Source organism: Larimichthys crocea, chromosome VIII, assembly GCF_000972845.2.
Source record: "Larimichthys crocea isolate SSNF chromosome VIII, L_crocea_2.0, whole genome shotgun sequence".
Taxonomy (NCBI): domain Eukaryota; kingdom Metazoa; phylum Chordata; class Actinopteri; family Sciaenidae; genus Larimichthys; species Larimichthys crocea.
The window spans coordinates 15,390,103-15,408,547 of NC_040018.1; the positions used below are offsets into that span (position 1 = coordinate 15,390,103).

Here is an 18,445-nt window from a genome sequence, read left to right on the forward strand (position 1 = left end):
ACTGAAATGATTGTCCTGCTCAGTGTGAAGTGAAAACAAGTCTTCACTGTACCAGATAATATGTCATTTTAAGTTCATATTTTAATGTTCCGTATCTGCAGAAATTGTAGGTTCATGTGAAATTTCTACTAATGTCTTCAACCCCACAGATATTTGTATTTTGTGCAGCCAAGCATTTTTCAAACCACAAGTTATATTTCAAATTATAATAAAATATAATGAAGATCCTAAATATCTATCAAGACTCTTAACAGAAGGAGGAAATGTGAAGGAAATTATGCATATGTCAAAAAATGTCTATTTAATTGTAGATTTGAATGTTTCATCCATCAGGCGTGATATAAAGCTACTCAAGCATTGAAACAAGCAGGCAGAAAATGCAGACTTTTTTGAATTTTGTTCCCACCTGACATGGACCACTGGTTTGTATTTATTTCAGTAGGGTTTAAAATAGCTGCAGAGAACTGAATGGGGTAGATAATCCACCATAAATATCAGGTTGGTTCTTGTTATCGTCAGAATATTATCCTTATGTGGTTATGCAGTTACAGAGTTCAGAGCCATACACCTACACATTGTTTTTAATACTGTGCAGATTAATTATGAAAATGGCTGAAATGGCTGCCTAGATAATCAGAAATGTAAAATGCTATATTATGCTTTAAATGTGGTGACAGCAGTTGACTCTACATATAATTAACAAGCACACGGATAGTTGAGTACAAAAAAATGCTTTACTAGACATGCAGTTTATAAAAAATGATGAAGGTCAAGTAAAACAGCCTGATAGTAAAACCTATCTGTAATATAATGCCACTTTGCATCTAAATTCCACACAATTTACATCATTTTTTAAAAAGATTGTTTTCATTTACTGTAAAAAACAAAAAATATCTCATCTGATAAAAAATATGATGCATGTCAAAATAGAATCCAGTTCTGAGAACTAAAATACTTTCATATATCAAACTGTTGTCATACTACAATTTCAGTAAGAGTCTATAAAGGTATAAGAAATATTTGTTATAGAAGACAGCAGAATAAATTTGTTCTTAAGGCTTTACAACACTTGAATTGTGTGTAATATATGAAAATCATATGCTACTTTTGCTCCTGAGCTGGATGATTATGTTCTTGTGTACTTATAAAGCAGAGGTTAGACACAGAGTTTGTGTTAGCACTGTACGTATACAAATATAAACATTGCTGATATACAAAATATTAGGGGACATCTTAATAATGAGCTTGTACTCCTTGTATTCATATCAGTTATCTTATCAGTTTAAACAGCTAAAACTAATTGTGACGCTGAGGAGCTCTTGGCAGGTGTGTCACTGCTCACAGTTCAGGCAGTGATGGGCATGTTGTCCCTGTAGCAAGGTGGCCTCTGGGTGCCACTGTAGCTGCACAAGTCCTGATAGATGCGGGCCATCTGGTCACTGGCCACAGTATCAGACATCTCCAGGTTTGGGTTGTTGCAGAAGGGCTGGGAGCGCCGCATATTTACAGCATCCAGCAGTTGCTGGCAGTTGACCACACTGATCTGCAGAGGTGAAAGAAAGATGCATTTTAACATAAACACAATATTTGTAACGATGAGGCTTTTTATGTCAGGGAAAAGTGTAAAGAATTTCAATTTCCAGGGTAAAAAAAACCAATGTTGCTCAGTCAGTCAAATGTTTGAATGAGACACATGTTGTGATTCGACTGGTTTTACCTGCACAATGATCAGTTTGCTCTTGGCATTGCTGAGATCATGGAGCTCCTCTCCAAAACACAGAGTCACTGTCGGATCAGGAGCAGGAAACTGACCCTCCTGGTACAGCTGAAGAGCTGGAACAGAAAAAGTACATGAGCAGCTGTTTAGGCACTCTTAGCAGGTTCTCAATCCTCCTTTATTATGTTGCTTGCTTTAAGCATTGATTTGGACTCTGAGCTTTCAAATAACTAAACAGACATGGGGGCTCACCTTGAAGAAACCTTCCTGTGTCAAAAATCTTGATTACAGCATCCCTCTCAAGCTTACAAGGCATGGGGCTGTATTGTGAGCCCACTTCTGCCTGCCCGCTCCAGAAGACACGGCTCTGGCACAGCCTTTTAATGAAGATGCCCTCTTGGTTGGCACGGACAAGTACACCTCTCTCCAGGTGGCCCAGGAGCTTGCGAGTGACATGGCGTTGGCGGTCGTACTCGATGAGCTCAGCAGGGGGGAAATGAACACTCTGCATGCTTTCTGAACTGTACAGGGCACCACGGCCCAGATGCTGTTGTGGGGAGATTCGGCAGCCTTCAGATTGATTAACCAAAGTGGTGTGCATCAGCTTTCCTCCATAGTAGAAACTGATCATCATTTGGGAGAAAGCTGGAGAGAAGAACACTTAGTGAGCTTTGGCAATTGAAAAGGAATATTGTTAATGCTGAACTATAGGTCTGGTGTTATTATGGTACCTTAATGGATAACATAAATTAATACCTGAGCTGAGAGAGCCTGATGGCAAAGGGTCCTGATGCAGTGGGAAAGCTGTGAATTTGAGGAAAAAGAGATGAGTTAAGGCCTTTTTTTTAACAACATGGACATGACCACAGTGTCATGTCATTGTTTTGCTGCATCATCAGAAATACCTTTTTTTTTCTTTCTCTAGCACGATCTCACAAAGAAATAATCATCTTAGTCAGCAAAAGTTCAACAGGATGTTAGTCAATTCTTCCATTGCAGAATTCAACAGACAGAAGCTCAATTTAGCGCCTGCAATTACGGGGATATGCCATCAAGCTTTCCACTCTTTATTTTCAAAGATATTCAAGCTCATATCTCACAAATACAGAACAGTCTTACTTGAGACAAAAGAGCAAATATATACCTGGACAGACTTACAGCCACAACACTGACTGAACTGTGAACACATTAACTTAACTATGTGTATGTGTTGTATTGTAAACTGAGAAGAAAGGTTGTCTTACCATTCATGCTGCCCTGGGACCAATACTCTGGACTGGCCTGGATACTACAGCCTTCCTCCTGCAACAAGACAATAACATAATAAGCCTTCGTCAACAAAACAATTGTAAACTTGACTGTGAACTAAGACTGTGTAAACTTCACAGTCACAGAGATCATGTGGGAGTGTGATGAAGGAGACAGTGTGGTAATCAGAAAAAAAGTGTCACAAAAGTGAGCAGCAGTAAAGGCAACAGTGATCAGTCTAGAAAGGTAGCCTCACCTCTTTAATGAGCTCCTCTAGTTCTGCAGGGCTGCAGTCCATGTCAGTGATATCACCAGAGCTGGTGGTAACTGCCATGGGCATCACTGAGCTTTTGCCATCTAATGGTGGAAGAAGAAGAAATTGTGACTCTGTTCATGGTAAAAACATAGTTAACATATACATAGTTAGATAACAAGAGACACATTTTGGACACATAAACGACAAACTCACTCTTCTGCTCCTCCTCGGGTACAATGCGATAGACTTTATAGGGTTCAGAGATGTCCAGCTGTGACCTTTCTGTTACCTCCTCAAAGTCAGGGCTCTTATTCAGGGCACAGCGGAGTCTGGTCTTCCATGTTGCAGGTTCAGCCTTGTCCCCCTCCTTAAACTTGCCTTTAAACACAGCCCAAGCCTGTGGGGAGGGAAAAGCAAACATTAAAGATAAGAATAAAGTTCAAGAAGAAACACTAAACTGATCTTCCACTTATAAATGAAATAAAAAGAAACAAATTGTACAATAATATTTGAATTTTAGTGTGAAAACACCACAGAGGCTTTACTTGGCTATAGCTTTTCAGTGATATATGTCTATTTAAAAATGAAAAATAATACAAATTTTAGTCAATTTTGTTCCAGTTAAAAGTGTTGTATGCTAAAAAAAAAAGAAAAGAAAAGTGAAAACAAATTATTATTTCCATCATTGCAAAAGCACCAGGCTTCGTGCTTCGCTAAACAGAGCCATCAAGATTTAGTTTTGTTTTTACGCGCAGTCCGTAAAAGCAAAAATCCGTTCACAATGATCTATCTACTTTCCGCGTGAATATACGAAAGTGCTGTCAAACCTTAAAAATTGATGCGTCTACTTCTTGGTTGTAATCCTGTTTCCCTGCGTGTTTCCATGGAATTCGGAACAAAGTGCGGCTTTCATCCTCCCATTGCAGTCCAGAGTACTGCCCGCTCTGGATCTGCTCCATCAGCCACTGCTTCAGTCTCCGACCTCCCGTGTTTGACATTTTGACAGAGAAAAGTTGGACTCCTCACTTGTACCTAAATGAGAAGGATATAATGAGTTATTTTCTCTAATATATTAATTTATCTTTAATGAAAGCAAAATGTATACATGATATTCTCCAACTTTCACCCTTTAGAATAGAAATCAAAATAACACTTACAGTTTGAGCTCTTTCCACTGTGTGTGATATCCTGAGAGGTTGATTGATTGATAGCTGAGATTTAGTTAACTGAGTTTAAATTCTCCCTGACACGTCAGGTTTATTGCGCTCAGTGTTATGAATGGAGATGAAGATGATTTGACAAGGCTGTCTCCGTCTGACCAATGAGCGCGTTAAAGTCTCCGTGCGCCGGCCCATTCCGGAAATCGTCTTCTTCTAACTGTGGGCATTTACAAGAAATGGTCTGACATAGACGATGGTTGTTAGGTTGCTGCCCACGCCAAAAGACACGCAGACGCGTGGAGCGCAAACCCGGAGAGTCACAAGTTACCTTGTGGTGTGGGGGATTTCTGCGCTCCAGGCCAAGGTGATATGCGCACCCCCTCCTCACACACTCTCACGCCCACTCACAGTTCTGAGAAACCGCAAAAAACATTATGCAGGTACAGTAACCTTTTATATGGTGGTGGAATATGTTGATGAAGTTGATATCAAAACAATGTCAAATATGATGTGGGAGAATGATTAGGACAAATAATATCAGATGTTAGAATCAAAAGAGGATTCACAGTGGACTGAGTAATGACAAAGACTAAATTTCCACACCATGGTTATCTAATAAAATCCCATGGGACAGATCTCATGCCGTGAATCTGAACAAGCACTACTCATTTATTCCCACTATAACATCATACTGTAGCACTCCTGTCTTAGAGCTGAAATGATTATAGTTGATTATTTAATCAAAAGAAACGTTGATGTTTAAATGTTTTCCCAAAACAAACAAACAAATAAAAAAACTTCCTTCCAGTATTACTTTCAGCAACATTTACAGTAAATCAGACTTTATGCTTTCTGTTTGTATTTACAGAGAAGGTACCACCTCTTAGCCTGTCTGAACATGTCAACACCTGCCACTACACACACAGCAAAGCAAATTCACAATAACAGGCTTTTCAGCAAACGTCAGAATAAACACATAAACAGTTTAGATGCCAAAAACAGGCGATCCTGGACTTACTGCAATCCTGCTGGGTTCCACACACACACACACAAATACCAGGAAGGTGAAAGGAAGGATTCCTGAATATATTAAGTTTTCTGTCACTTTAGTAAGATGGCAAAAACAAAACAAAACTGGTGAACCATCTGCACCTTAAAATTAAAATTCTTGTTTGATTGTTTTTTAATAAAATACTCTTAACTTCATCTGTACATTTCATGAGACGATTCTTCCTGATAAATCTTATTTCCACTTTTGTACAATATAAAGTTAAATGTTTGGTTTATAGTTATGTCAAAATAATTTCCACTACCCTGATTTGTTGTCATGTCTCAGGTGTAATGGTGATGTATTTCTTATAATGTGATGTACAGTTTTTCATTGTTTGTTTTGATTTATAGTTACATACTAAGACACAATCAGACCAATAAGCTATTAAAAATTAAAAGACTTTCGCTCCTGAAATTTGCCCACAAACATGAATTAAAACTTTGGGTTATATTCATGAAGCTGCTCACTTTGAGACTTGTGGTGTGAAGCAGTATAAACCGGGTCATCTGCTGAGTAAAACCCAGAAACCTCTCAAATCTTGAACACAGACTGAGATTTACAAAAGAAAAGGGGAAAAAAAGAAGCTATATTGGGTTTAGTCAGTGTGGTTATCAAGGTTCTTCATGTGGCAGGCTTGTATATAGTGATTTTCATTCACTTGCACACAGACAAATGGTGTTGATAGTACAGATTTATTAGTATTCCCATATTTTTTTGTCAATCACTGCATTTTATTATAAAACACAAAAAACAAACAAACAAAAAAAAAAACACTATAAATATGCAATTAAAACAATCAACTGTACCCATGAATTCATGATACAAATGACCTAAAAATCAGCTTTGTCACAATAAAAAGAAAAATCAGAGCTTCAGTAAAATCAGGAAGACTTAAGCATTTGGACTGAAGAGATCCTTCATGTGTAGTTATAGTTTTACTCAGCCATACTTTATGAAGCTCAAAGGTATTACCTAAAGGAACATTTTGCCAAGTTTTACAACTCTGTATCTGAGGAAAGCACGAACAGATCACGCCCCAGGCTTATCTGGAATCAGTTGATGGTGGACAAACTACAGAAAGCTAGGCTGTTGACTTTGTTTGTCCTCTCTGCCTGATAAGAGATAACTCTGCAACAGTTTTGTTGGTTGGGACAGAGTTGTTGGGAACTGACAGAGCTCCACTTGGATTGCGGGTGCTGGATCCTGTTGCAGACACTGGTATATATAGTGTGCAGACAGCTTGAAGATTTCTTCAAAGCTGAACCAGATGTAACAAAAAGTACCAACTGGAATGAAAGAACACTGGGTGTAAACAAATTCTGTTTACTTCATGGACAGTGATGTGCAACAGTGATGTAGGTATTGTAGATATAACATGTGCAAGTGGTTTGTGTATGTGCTCATGACACCATGACCATTGACAACAGCATTTATACATTTCATTGGCAAACAATAGTGCTTGCTTTCAATAGGTTGTACACATTCATTTTATGCCATGAGCTCCAGCTGCAGTGTCGATCAAAGAGTTTACCATTAAGAACCAGGACAGGACTGCAAACTGGTACATGTCAGAATATCTGGTCAGAATAACTGGCATCAAATTGGATGTAGATATGTGCATTTCCCTGTCCACCACCATAGACTAGACATCCACATAATTCAAGACAAAATGTCCCTTTAAAACGGCATTAATTAGTCACATCTATAAGTGCACCGAGCTGAACACTGCAGGTGTAAAGAGTCCACATAGACGTATAGTTTATTCATCATGGTTAAGGTGCTGAGGTGTTTAGAGTAAGGCGTCTGTGAGCACCGATTCCCATGTTTTGGCTGTACTGAGTTAAAGGTGCATGGGCGGTACTGGTTGTGGTGAAGAGTCTGTAGCCCAGTTCTAAATCAACCTCCATTACTTAAAAAAAGACTAGACTGGTGCAAATTAAAAAGTATAATAGGTATAAAACACGATTTAAGTTGGAATCTTTTTCATCCTATGCTTTGTGGTAGGTGTACAAAGGCCTTAAAGCTGGATACAACTTGGGGTTGATTTGGAATTGAGTACAGAATAATAATAACTGCCATTTACAGACAGCATTGGGCAGGACTTTGGCATGTCCAGAGGCCCATGTTTCAGGTGCTCTCTTCAGGATCATCAGGGTCGGACGGCAGAGCACTGACACCTTGATTTATCCAGCGATGGTCTGCTCCTCTCCTCTGGCTTTCCTGTTGCTCTGTGTACTGACTAAGCAGGGCGCCCACCTGCTCCTGGTCATTAAATGGACTGGGACGGAAATTGGACTGTAACCAAGCTCGGTACTGGGGACAAGAGGACAGTTGAAACTTATCAAAAGTCATTGTGGTAAAGGAACATTGTGTAACTTTTTCTACCATAAAATAACAGATTTTAAATCATTCTGATGCTACACTAACGTGTAATCAGCTGAACGTTGCATCTGTCATTCCCACTCTGCACTATGTAACTTTGTCCCCCGGGTACGGTCACCATACATAACGCTTTACGGCACCAAGTCACACACCACCATCTATTTCACTGATTTTGGTGAAACTGAATCATTTTATAAAGAATTTTGTTTTTCTAGTTTCTCTCTGATGCCCTCCAGCTGTTGTGCACCAACTCAGAGTTTCCTGGTGGACAGTAAAGTGCTGCAAAAAATTTTGCCGCAAAAATACCAGTTTCTACACAATGTTGTTTTAAGGTCAGATTACATTACAGTGTTGAGTTGTCCAGCTCAGACATACAACATGTCAATTTTCTTTTATTGTGGCTGTTTGTCTCCATTAATTGTTAAATGATGTTATCTGCACATGAAGGCACATATCCTGGCTTTCACAAGTCCTTTGAATTAAACTGATTACACTGGATCTGAGTTGAGAAGAGCAAAATATATGTGCAGTCTGGCATGAAATAACAACCGACGATTATTCAGCTTTTTCTCAGTAAGTGGCTATGGAAATGGAGACTTATTTCATGGGAAAAGGCCAGGACAGAAAGTCCCTTCTCAGGAACAGACTGCTCTTAGCAGACATTCCTGCTCACACAGTCACCTAAGAGCCATGATTTCATCTTAACTCTTCGCACTCTTCCATTTCTCAAGTTACTATATATATCTCATGTTGGAGATTCATAGAACATTACATTGTAATATGTACATCAGCACAGCCTAAATCCAGTTAGTTGCACATGATGTCCTTCATGACAAGAGTTGACAAGTTACAAGATTTAGCATGAAAGTCTGTTGCTGATGTCATTACAGTACATAGTAAGTTGAAAGTCTTAACTGGAAGTTGAACGTTGTAATTCTTCTCTGGAATACGTTTTTGTGATGTAATGTTAATAAGCACAATGTCAAATTAGACACCTGGATTATATTATAAGTACACATCGTGTCAAAAATGTTTGATACAGTGAATTAAATATTAAAAAACTATTAACTCACATTTGGAGTTACTTCATGTGGTAAAGAAATAGATGGTCTTATGTGTGGAAGCATTTTGAGTGCATTTTCAGGTGTTTAAGTTGTAGAGCACAATGAAGGATTTCACAAATGTAATGGCCCCTTTGTCAGGTAACAAAGAAGTATGACGACAACTTCCAGCTGGTGAACTGATGGTAGAGGGGGTAGATGCACTATAACAGTATAATTTGTGTGTACAGTTGGTTATGCATAAATGTTATCTTGATATTTATTGTCAATATAATACAGACTGAGTTTGTATTACATGCTGCAACTGATTCCTTTCCAGGAAAGAGTTCCAGTGTTGGTGCAATGACAGCAGCTGGTCAAAAAAAAAAAAAAAAATGCAGTTTTTTGAATGATGTCCAGGAATTCTAAGCTGAGCAATACCTTATTCTTTACGAAATACAATGAAGTGAAAGTCACCCTGAATGTAATATATTCATCTTCCTAAAATTAGCATTCTCAGCCCCAACCCAAAAACCAAAACAATACAGTACTGACTCATGACATCAGCACACTTGTAGAAATTAATAACTTTTCAAATGTGCGGTATAAAGATAACATCAATAAGCATACTGATATGAGGTGTTGTGTAAAACCCTGACAACTGTAATGGTGTCATCTTGAAAAAGAAAATGAAACTTGTATCAAAGTTAAATAGAGATGACATTACAATCAGGTAAAGCTCATCTGTTCAAGTCATAACCTTCGGTTTGGTTAAGACCAAAGGTGGATTTGCCTATGCAGATATTTAACCATGCAAAGGGTCAGGTTCAGAACCTAACTGCATCACTACAGAGACAAGGCAAAAAACATTCAGATTCTTTCAACAGATTGAAAACAAATGTAGTGTCATCGAGTACAATGCAATATATTTAATACAAGCATCATAATATGATCCTTATCAGACTTTTAGCACTCTATCAAGGAAATTATCTGCCCTTCTTGCTCACGGTTATTATAGTCCACTCTGGACAATTATGGTATGTCTATAGTCAATAAAGTAGGAAGTTTTTTTTATTTCACTATATATTTGCAGTTACAGGATGTGCACTTCAAGGTTTTACAGATTGCCTTGCTGTGGCTGTTAACAATGTTCTTACAGCTGCATTAGTGGCAAAACTACACTTAAGTCTTAAGGATTTCTCACTTTCTATCTGAGACAGATGTGGGAAAAGTAAGAAATAGAAAAATCACATTTCCCCTTAAATCCTCGAAATCAGTACAAGATCTACAAACAATGAGATTTTTTTTGCTGTCATATTATGTTGCAAGATGCTGACAGTAATGTTAAACACGTGATGAGCAGTACCAAGCTAATGCAATCCCAGCAAACCCCCTGCAGTTCCCCTTCTCTACTCAGTGGCTCGGTCATTATTATTGTAATGGATTCACATGCTGGGTGCCTTCAAGTAACTTAACTGCTACAAAAACAGCTACCTACAGTGTGTTCATATATAAAACACATCAAATGCAAAAAGAAATGTCCTTATTCCCTAAAATATGAAATATGATTAAAACTTCTTCGTGTGTGTGTATATATATATATATATATAAACGCATAACACACAAAACATTTACAGAACATTTCATCGACCCTCTGCTGCAAGGAAAACAAGTTAAAGTTAAAACCTTAGCAGTTACAACTTAAAATTCCTTTAAGAAGGGGACTGGATGCCTCTGTAGGTCTGTGTGTGTGCATTCATTGTGACTGTGTGCTCCTTCATGTGTTTACCTCTGAGACTTGTGTCGTCTGATACTCTTGCAGCTGCTGCTGGAAGCCATAGTTAGGGCCAACAAAGGAGCGTACAGCTTTGACTGCAGACAGACATTCATCCCAGCTGTAGTGGGTAACAGTCATCAGGTAGGCCACCACCATGGTAGTGCTGCGGGACACACCTGCAAGGCTGCAGCAAAGCAGAGCTTGGTCATGTCATAAAGCAACTGGAGCACCTTATTTCTCACTGGAAATAGGTAACTAACAGAACAGGTGCTGAACAGTTTTCACACTGTACCTGTGTATGATAAATGTTCAGTCTAAATCTAACTACTGACTTCTTTTTGGTTTTATACTCTGATGCATGCTTTGATGAATGTCTGCATCCACAGTGGAGGAGCTAGTTATAGTTTTAGACATAAAAGCCTACCAGTGAACAAGACAAGATCCACCATTCAGGCGACATTCATGGATGAAGCTGATGCACTCTTTAAAATGTTGTAATCTGGAAAAAGAAAAACAACACAACAACTTACTTATTAGATTACTAACTACTTTTAAAGTCTGAAAAAACTTTTCTGTGGTATGCATTACATAACATAGTAACACATATTTTGAATCAAGAATAACATTAGTACTTTTGCTCATGCAAACTGGGAAACTAGTTGCTTATTCTAAGGTAGAGTGGTAGAAAGGTTGTTAAAGCTAAAAATAGGTTACACATTATAGGATATGAAAAGGGACACCTTGAACTGAAACTCCTGTGCTGAGGCCCTAACGTTGTGTTTCAAATAGGTTGCGGAAACTCTGTTTAAGTGTTACTGCTCTGATTTTGACTGTAGAAACTGGAGGTAACTCTCATATAGAGTGAAAAGTTAGTCAGAAATCAGAATGGTGGTTTTGCTAGAGTTTTGTCAGTTATAAGTTAACAGACATGTCAAATTGTAGTGATCTTTCTTTTAACTAATCCAACTTGTCATGTGACAATAAAGGTCAGATCTGCTCAAACAGAGAATCTGTGGTAGACCAGAAGACAGACAGCACAGACAGACAAGGGAAGTTACTGTCCTTGTTTTTGTCCATCTGCAAAATTACAACATTTCCAGCATTCATTTATTCTGTGTTTAAAAATGATCAAGTTATTCTTTAAATAAGCCAGTGAATCATTTTAACTTCACAACAAAAAATGACCTCCTCCTTTTTTTAAACATGTATGGTGAACCATTCATGTTTAAAAAGGCACTAAGAAATACTAAAAACATAATTAAATTAATAATTTTGTTGCACCTCAACCCCAAAACACAAACAGAAAAGTAGCTGTTTATGAAATAAGATCACACATGTCTGTGTGACTGAGTCTCTCTCTTGAAGAGAAATAAACACCAGGCAACACAATGTAGTGCAACAGCTCCTCAAATATCCACTGTCAGGAAACACTGATGGTGTTTTGCATAATCAAGAAGTGCATGGCTGATAGCACTGTCTCCTGAGGAGCAGATGCTGGTTACTCAATAGCAGACAGAATAACAGACAGGGGCTAAAATAGACTGGCTGCCACTTTTCTTTTTTCCTCCTTCCTGAGATCCAAACTCCTCTTGAAAAGATGTCTCCTCAGCACTTCCTAGTACAGAGGTTTCCGGTCATCTTGTTTAATATGCAGAAAATTACCTTGTGACAACAATCTGAGGTTTTAACCAGCTGAATCCAGAGAATAATAATGAAACAAGAATAGTTTGTTGACCTACAGTATATTTAAAATGCAAAAAGAGTATCTGCAATTCTATGCATGGTGACATTTTATTTAATATCATGCATCAGTGTGCATAAGAAATCCTTTTTAAAAACAACAAAATAAACCACACATTGTAGTTAGAGTGCATGGTGAAAATGCAGACTCCTTTGCACAAATGCACGTCTCATTTTGGAAATTTTTGATGCAAATGAGTTTACACCTTCATGGTCAGTGCACACTGTAAATTAAAACCATAGCAGGCTTGTCATGAGATTGTTCACAAAAAAAAAGGGAAATACCTGCCCCCTCCAGAAGCATGTGCGTGTTAGCAACTATATAAATCAACATTTAAAGCAATTTCAGAGAAACATTTAGTGTTAACTCAGAGGGTGCTGGCATCACATAAACGCTACATGTTTAATTCTACAATAACATTAATGGCATCAAAGACAGTGGGGACTATGTTGGCCTTGACGTTCCAGCTAGTTGTTACTGTCACCTGCTGCACGTTTCTGAGGCTCAGGCCAAGATTTGTAACTTTTGCTTTACCTGATCATTTTATTTATCTTCTATCTTTACTTTTATAAGTCGAGTGATAAACTCTATTAAGACAGTAACTGTGATTTAGGTCCGTATAACTGCATGACATCACAACAGCTTTAAGGAAGTTTAAGGTTTTTCAAACAGCTTCAAACCGCTACAGTTGCTCAAAAAAAAAAGGAAAAAAAAAAAGCTGATACTATGTGAAAAAGATGGTCGCTGTAGAGCTTACACGTGGGAGGGGCCATCAGACTAAGCCATAGGGGTTCTCTAGCTGGTGGTGAGCATGGTGGGGAGTCAGTTGGCCTCATCACTCCCGCCAGTCAGACCAGTGATTGTGACAGAGGGGTTTATTAAAGCCCTGGGTGGTCGAGGCCAACAGATGTCACACTGAGGTTTCCTTCCTCTGCTGCCTGAGGGAAGGACACTTGATTGCGACAGTGGAGGTCAGACACCTCCAACCCAACCCAATCAGCAACTTCCAACCAAACACTAAACCTCAGTTCTCATTAACTTCCATTTAAGCAGCTCTGTTTTCATTTTCTTTTTCACAAAATAAAGGAGTTAAATTCCTTTTCAAGAATCTCAGACCGCTTCAGTGGTGGCCAAAGTCACACTTGCACTTCTGAGAACAAACATGATAAACTCTCTCAATCCAGGTTTTAAAAAAATGCCTACCTTTGCCCTCTGGACTAAGTTTCAGTCTAAATGAAGCCCTGTCCATTCTAATTTTTCTGATCATGGTGGAGTAGCTTTTAATTAAGAGTTTAAAGTACTAAAAGCACTTTGACACCAAAGACTACTATTCATCCTATGTTGAACCAGGCAATGTGTCACATCTCTGGCTGCTATGTTGTCAGCAAACAAGTTACTCATCCTGCATCTAAATCTTCCTCCGCTTTTCTTCAACCTTCCTCCACATTTTAATCAACCCCTTGTCACTGCAGACTCTGCTGTTGATCCGTGGGATTATGTATAGAGCAATAGGCCTCCTGTTAGCACAGAGCTTCACAGGGGTGGACTATTGCATTGGACATTTATGCAACCTCCTTCTTTCTGTGTAGGAACTCTGACCAGCCAGTAGAAGGCACCAGAGCAGCAACAACAACATAATCCCTCATCAGGTCCAATTCTGACTACAAAGTGGGTTGTCTACAAGGGTATAAGACATGAGCCTCCTTTTTTGCATTGGCACTCGATGTGTAAGCAATGTTTGTTTTTTTCTGTTTGGGCTGGTGCTACATATAAAGAAATAATAAAACAATGACTAACGTGCTGTGTTAACAACGACTGGAAGGGCGGAGGGACAGCTCATGCCTCTTTCAACACTATTCAACACTGTCTGTCCCCTGATGAACAATCACACATTGAAAGCACTTGCTCCATCTCGCACTCTTTCCTTCTCCTCCTCCTCCTCTTATACTCTCTCTCTCTTTCTCACACACAGAGACAAACATTAAAAATACAAACTTAGTTAGTGCTCGAGTTTTGGGAACACTGCATAAGTGATTTACTACATAATTAGACTACAAATATAAATTATTAAAATGGATAATAAAACAGCACCTACTTGATTTTTATCTGTCATACAGTATATTTTTTACTCGATGTTTGTTATGCACCAAAGTATCAAGACAAAAGCCTTGTATGTGACAACCTGTTTGGCAGTAAACCTGTTTCTGTTTTTGATTCAGATTCTTAAATTTAGCCACTCAGTATATATTAAAGAAGCCATTAGTAATCGTAATTGTCTAGAAACTACCAACAGGAAACATCCAAATGAAATAAAATGTGTTTTCTGAACAGTCAGAAACCTTTACAGAATCTTTGTAATGATTGCATTGGGCCGTCACACCCTGGGACCACAATCTGGACAGTGGTAGTGTTGAAATAATACTACATGACTCATCAGTTCTTGAGAAATTCACATTGACAATGACATTTAAATTCTGAGGTTTAGGCACCATTAGTACAACAACTTGTCCGTGTGTGTGTGTGTGTGTGTGTGTGTGTGTGTGTGTGTGTGTGTGTGTGTGTTTACTCACAGGTTCTGGCTAGAGGCATCAGCTGCATGAATACAAAGGTATGTCATGTCCTGTAAAACACAGAAAAAGGAATAACTGAAATTAAATTCAAGAATATAGGCCATGCATGTCATATCTTGATGTTCCCTGTGAATCCTCAACTATATTTATACTAATGGCCTAAAAATATTGCCAACTCAGGAACATAGTGTTGAATAATACATTTTACTGTTCCTGAATTGAGTTATTGCCTGGTAATTACATCAGATTTTAGCTGCTAAAGAACATGGTTTCTGATTGTATTAGCTCCTTTCCCTAAACACACACACACACACACACACACACACACACACACACACACACACACACACACCCTAGCCACAAAACTCTCTTGCTTCAACCATAACTCATCACCACCCCCAGCTGGTTGATAGGACACATTGCATATTTATATGCACGATCATACCGAGAATTTCCAGGTAAAATTTCCACAGGAAGTACAGACAGTCTGACCCAGGCAACATGGGTTTTCCACCAACCTCAAACATGGGCTTTGCATTGTTGTACACAGACAAGATGTGGGTGATGCCATTCTTAGACAGACTTTCTTTGTTTTCTGCATCTGGGACATGGAGAGAGAAAGAAAGAATTATAACTCATCATAGTCTTGTCAGTGAATTTCACACCAGCAACTCCAAGCTGCTGCAGAGGCAGGTCTGTGAGCCGTTCTGCAACATCATTTGGTACTGTACAGTTAGGCCTGTGGTCACTTGCTCCCGTCACTTGGGCTAATTTTAGCCGTTATGCATGTGCCATCATGTGGAGCCATCATCAGCAGCAGCTAAAGTTAGAGTGCTGTTAATGCCACATTAACTGGGAAGAGGTTATTCCACACCAGGGAGTGACCCACTAACAACTGTAGACTCTTTATCTGGGGCCTCTTTTGCAAACAAGGCTACAAAATATGATGTTTGACAGTTAAAACCTGGTATTACAATGTCAATAAAATGAAGCAATATGTTTCAGAATACTAAGAACGAAGTGCCAAGAATACTAAGTGTTATAATATTCTACCCAAACAATCTCCCACCCCTCATTCCTAAATGCACTTATGGCCTGTAATGGCAGCATTCTGCCTTTGGTACTGAAAGCCTGGCCCAACACAGCTATACTGCCTGTATTAAATTTACAAACATCAGATCAAAGTAACATCATATTTGTCTTACCTCTTATGTTCCCAAGGTAGAGCCCATCGACAACCTGTGAAGCAAACGTCACAGACATGTTACACTCAGATTAGACATTCATTACAGTCCAGCTTCACTTGAAAGGAACAAATGTCCCAGGTTGAGCCAGATTGGATTTAAAGCTTAGGGCTTAAGAACCGAGTACAAGCAGAGAAAACATTCCCAACAGCCATACAAGGTCTGAGGCAATGATGCATGATTATCAGGACCAAGTGATGAGAGGCAAGCAGCCACTGACTGTTGCTGTAGAGCTTTGATTCTAGTATCATGAAGCAGCAGCTGTCTAAAGACAATTAGAAGCTGGATACACACTAATAAAATATTTGACTAACTCAGCCTGCATATTGAGAATGGACATACAGATGATCAGTTTATCTGCTTATGCAAAGTCTTTTTAAGACTTTAGTGACTCAAGATTTAAAGAGACATCATAACTCAGTGGGGACATACAAATGTTGAGAAAACATGTTTTTGAAAAAAAATATAACAATATTGTAATAATCTATTGATTTGATCCTCAGAGGACAGTTGCATGAGCCTGTCACCAGTAGGTCAGAAATCAGGGTCAGTCACCACAGCCCTGACAGACAGACACAGTCAGAGTACTGTACACCCACTTATAAATCCACCATTCATTGGATGGAGTAAACGATAGGGAATAAACTCAAAATGCATAATTATGTCTGCCAGTATTTATTGCAAAATCTGCATCTCTTCTGTGACTAATGTCGATGTGACAATGTGCAAATACTACTGGCCCATTTTCGGGTGAGTGAAATAAACAAGAGTCATCTTACATGTGGTGTTTATCCTTTGCTGGATGGGCTTCTTTAAAAGAAATCTGGGGGCATAAATGAAAAGTATAGGCTGGCTACCAACCAGACCAGTTATGGTCCAACCTGCCGTGCATGTGTGTGTCATTTGCATCTACAATAACACTATTGAAAGGATGAACAACTAATGTAGAAAAACTACATATTACAGCTGTTCATGCGATTCATTTTGAATCCAACTAAACCTTTGGACCCAGAGGCAGCCCTGTTTACACATGATTGAAACATTCAAAGGGTAAACTATCTGCTGTACTGTTCAAAAATCAATATACATGCTCAGGTTTATTTACATCCCCTAACATGTCAGTGTGGAACAGAGCAAAACAAATGACGTGATTCAGGAGACGTACGCATCTACCAGCTACAATTTGAAGAGGTTTACTAACAAGAAAAACAGACACTAACAACGTAAATCAAAATGAAAGCCTACCTTATTCATTCCATTGCCCATGATGACTTTGAACCGATCTGCGACGAGCTACAAGACTTTAATATCTAGAACTGCTACGATGTGTTAACATGGACTTTGAATCCAAAACGCGAGGCTGGTCTGATTTAAACCTTCCTATTTCTGCTACAGTCTGTGCTCCAAACTCAGCCTTGGCCCGTGGCGATATGCCTATCTTTTATTCAGCAACATTATTAAGTTTCACTACACTGCCTCAAACGGTAATGTTATTAATTCAGCCTTAACCTCGTCCCAGCTACATCAACAGTTCCGTCATGCTGTATCGTCTTCCGGATTGTTTTGACGTGAAACAACCGCAGCTGCTGGTTCATCCGGTAAGTGACATCACAGCATGTTTCCCAGCCTTCACCTTCAGGGGGACCATTCACATGTTCGCACAGTCAGACCTTCAAGACGTGCGCATATATTACCGTAATCATTCATTCTGTATATTAGATAACTGCTTTGCATCACGTACTTGGATATTGATATTGATTAACGTGACAATTATAACGTATGTGTGTCACTGACAATCAATCAAACATTCATAATTACCACCACACATTATGCATGCATGTTATAAATACTGTTAAATAATGCATTTATTTTCCTGCATTCGTGTACGTTTAAATCAAAAGTTTTGTGCTTTACATAATAACACACACACACACATATATACATATGTGTATATATATATATATATATACACATATGTATATATGTGTGTGTGTGTGTTATTATGTAAAGCACAAAACTTTTGATTTAAACGTACACGAATGCAGGAAAATAAATGCATTATTTAACAGTATTTATAACATGCATGCATAATGTGTGGTGGTAATTATGAATGTTTGATTGATTGTCAGTGACACACATACGTTATAATTGTCACGTTAATCAATATCAATATCCAAGTACGTGATGCAAAGCAGTTATCTAATATACAGAATGAATGATTACGGTAATATATGCGCACGTCTTGAAGGTCTGACTGTG

The 18,445-nt window shown here is 38.6% G+C and overlaps 2 protein-coding genes across 4 annotated transcripts in view; both read right to left on the bottom strand.

Moving 5' to 3' along the window:
- Nucleotides 1-715: 715 nt before the first annotated feature.
- On the bottom strand, nt 716-4,631 carry irf8 (interferon regulatory factor 8). 2 transcript variants are annotated; one of them, XM_010741602.3, is made up of 9 exons: nt 4,379-4,631; nt 4,049-4,253; nt 3,435-3,618; nt 3,222-3,322; nt 2,962-3,019; nt 2,474-2,521; nt 1,970-2,362; nt 1,718-1,833; nt 1,346-1,543 (listed from the first exon to the last, which is right to left on the bottom strand). In XM_010741602.3, exons 2-9 carry the CDS (start codon nt 4,217-4,219, stop codon nt 1,346-1,348), a joined length of 1,269 nt encoding a protein of 422 aa, XP_010739904.2. In that variant the 5' UTR covers nt 4,220-4,253; nt 4,379-4,631. The 2 variants fall into 2 exon arrangements, with proteins under 2 accessions (XP_027137240.1, XP_010739904.2); XM_027281439.1 differs by lacking the exon at nt 4,379-4,631 and having other exon boundaries at nt 716-1,543; nt 4,049-4,219.
- Nucleotides 4,632-6,105: 1,474 nt separating this feature from the next.
- Nucleotides 6,106-18,445, bottom strand: part of dusp22a (dual specificity phosphatase 22a) — a 12,809-nt gene continuing 469 nt past the window's right edge. Inside the window, exons 1-7 of one of the 2 annotated variants that reach the window (XM_010741614.3) lie at nt 17,432-17,830; nt 16,148-16,181; nt 15,461-15,543; nt 14,943-14,992; nt 11,056-11,130; nt 10,644-10,815; nt 6,106-7,745 (exon numbers count right to left, since the gene is read on the bottom strand). In XM_010741614.3, coding sequence (XP_010739916.1) covers nt 7,560-7,745; nt 10,644-10,815; nt 11,056-11,130; nt 14,943-14,992; nt 15,461-15,543; nt 16,148-16,181; nt 17,432-17,452 — 621 coding nt within the window. In that variant the 5' untranslated portion in view covers nt 17,453-17,830 and the 3' untranslated portion in view covers nt 6,106-7,559. Of the gene's footprint in view, nt 7,746-10,643; nt 10,816-11,055; nt 11,131-14,942; nt 14,993-15,460; nt 15,544-16,147; nt 16,182-17,431; nt 17,831-18,445 lie in introns of those variants that run through there. The other variant, XM_027281440.1, reaches the window with a different exon arrangement.

Bases quoted from the DNA above. Each gene is read 5' to 3' on its own strand.
- irf8 (XM_027281439.1), bottom strand. From the start codon at position 4,219: ATGTCAAACACGGGAGGTCGGAGACTGAAGCAGTGGCTGATGGAGCAG. The intron at 2,522-2,961 runs GTAAGACAACCT...TCAAATTCACAG, and splicing joins GTCCCAGGGCAGCATGAATG to CTTTCCCACTGCATCAGGAC. The intron at 1,834-1,969 runs GTGAGCCCCCAT...TTTCTGTTCCAG, and splicing joins CACAGGAAGGTTTCTTCAAG to CTCTTCAGCTGTACCAGGAG.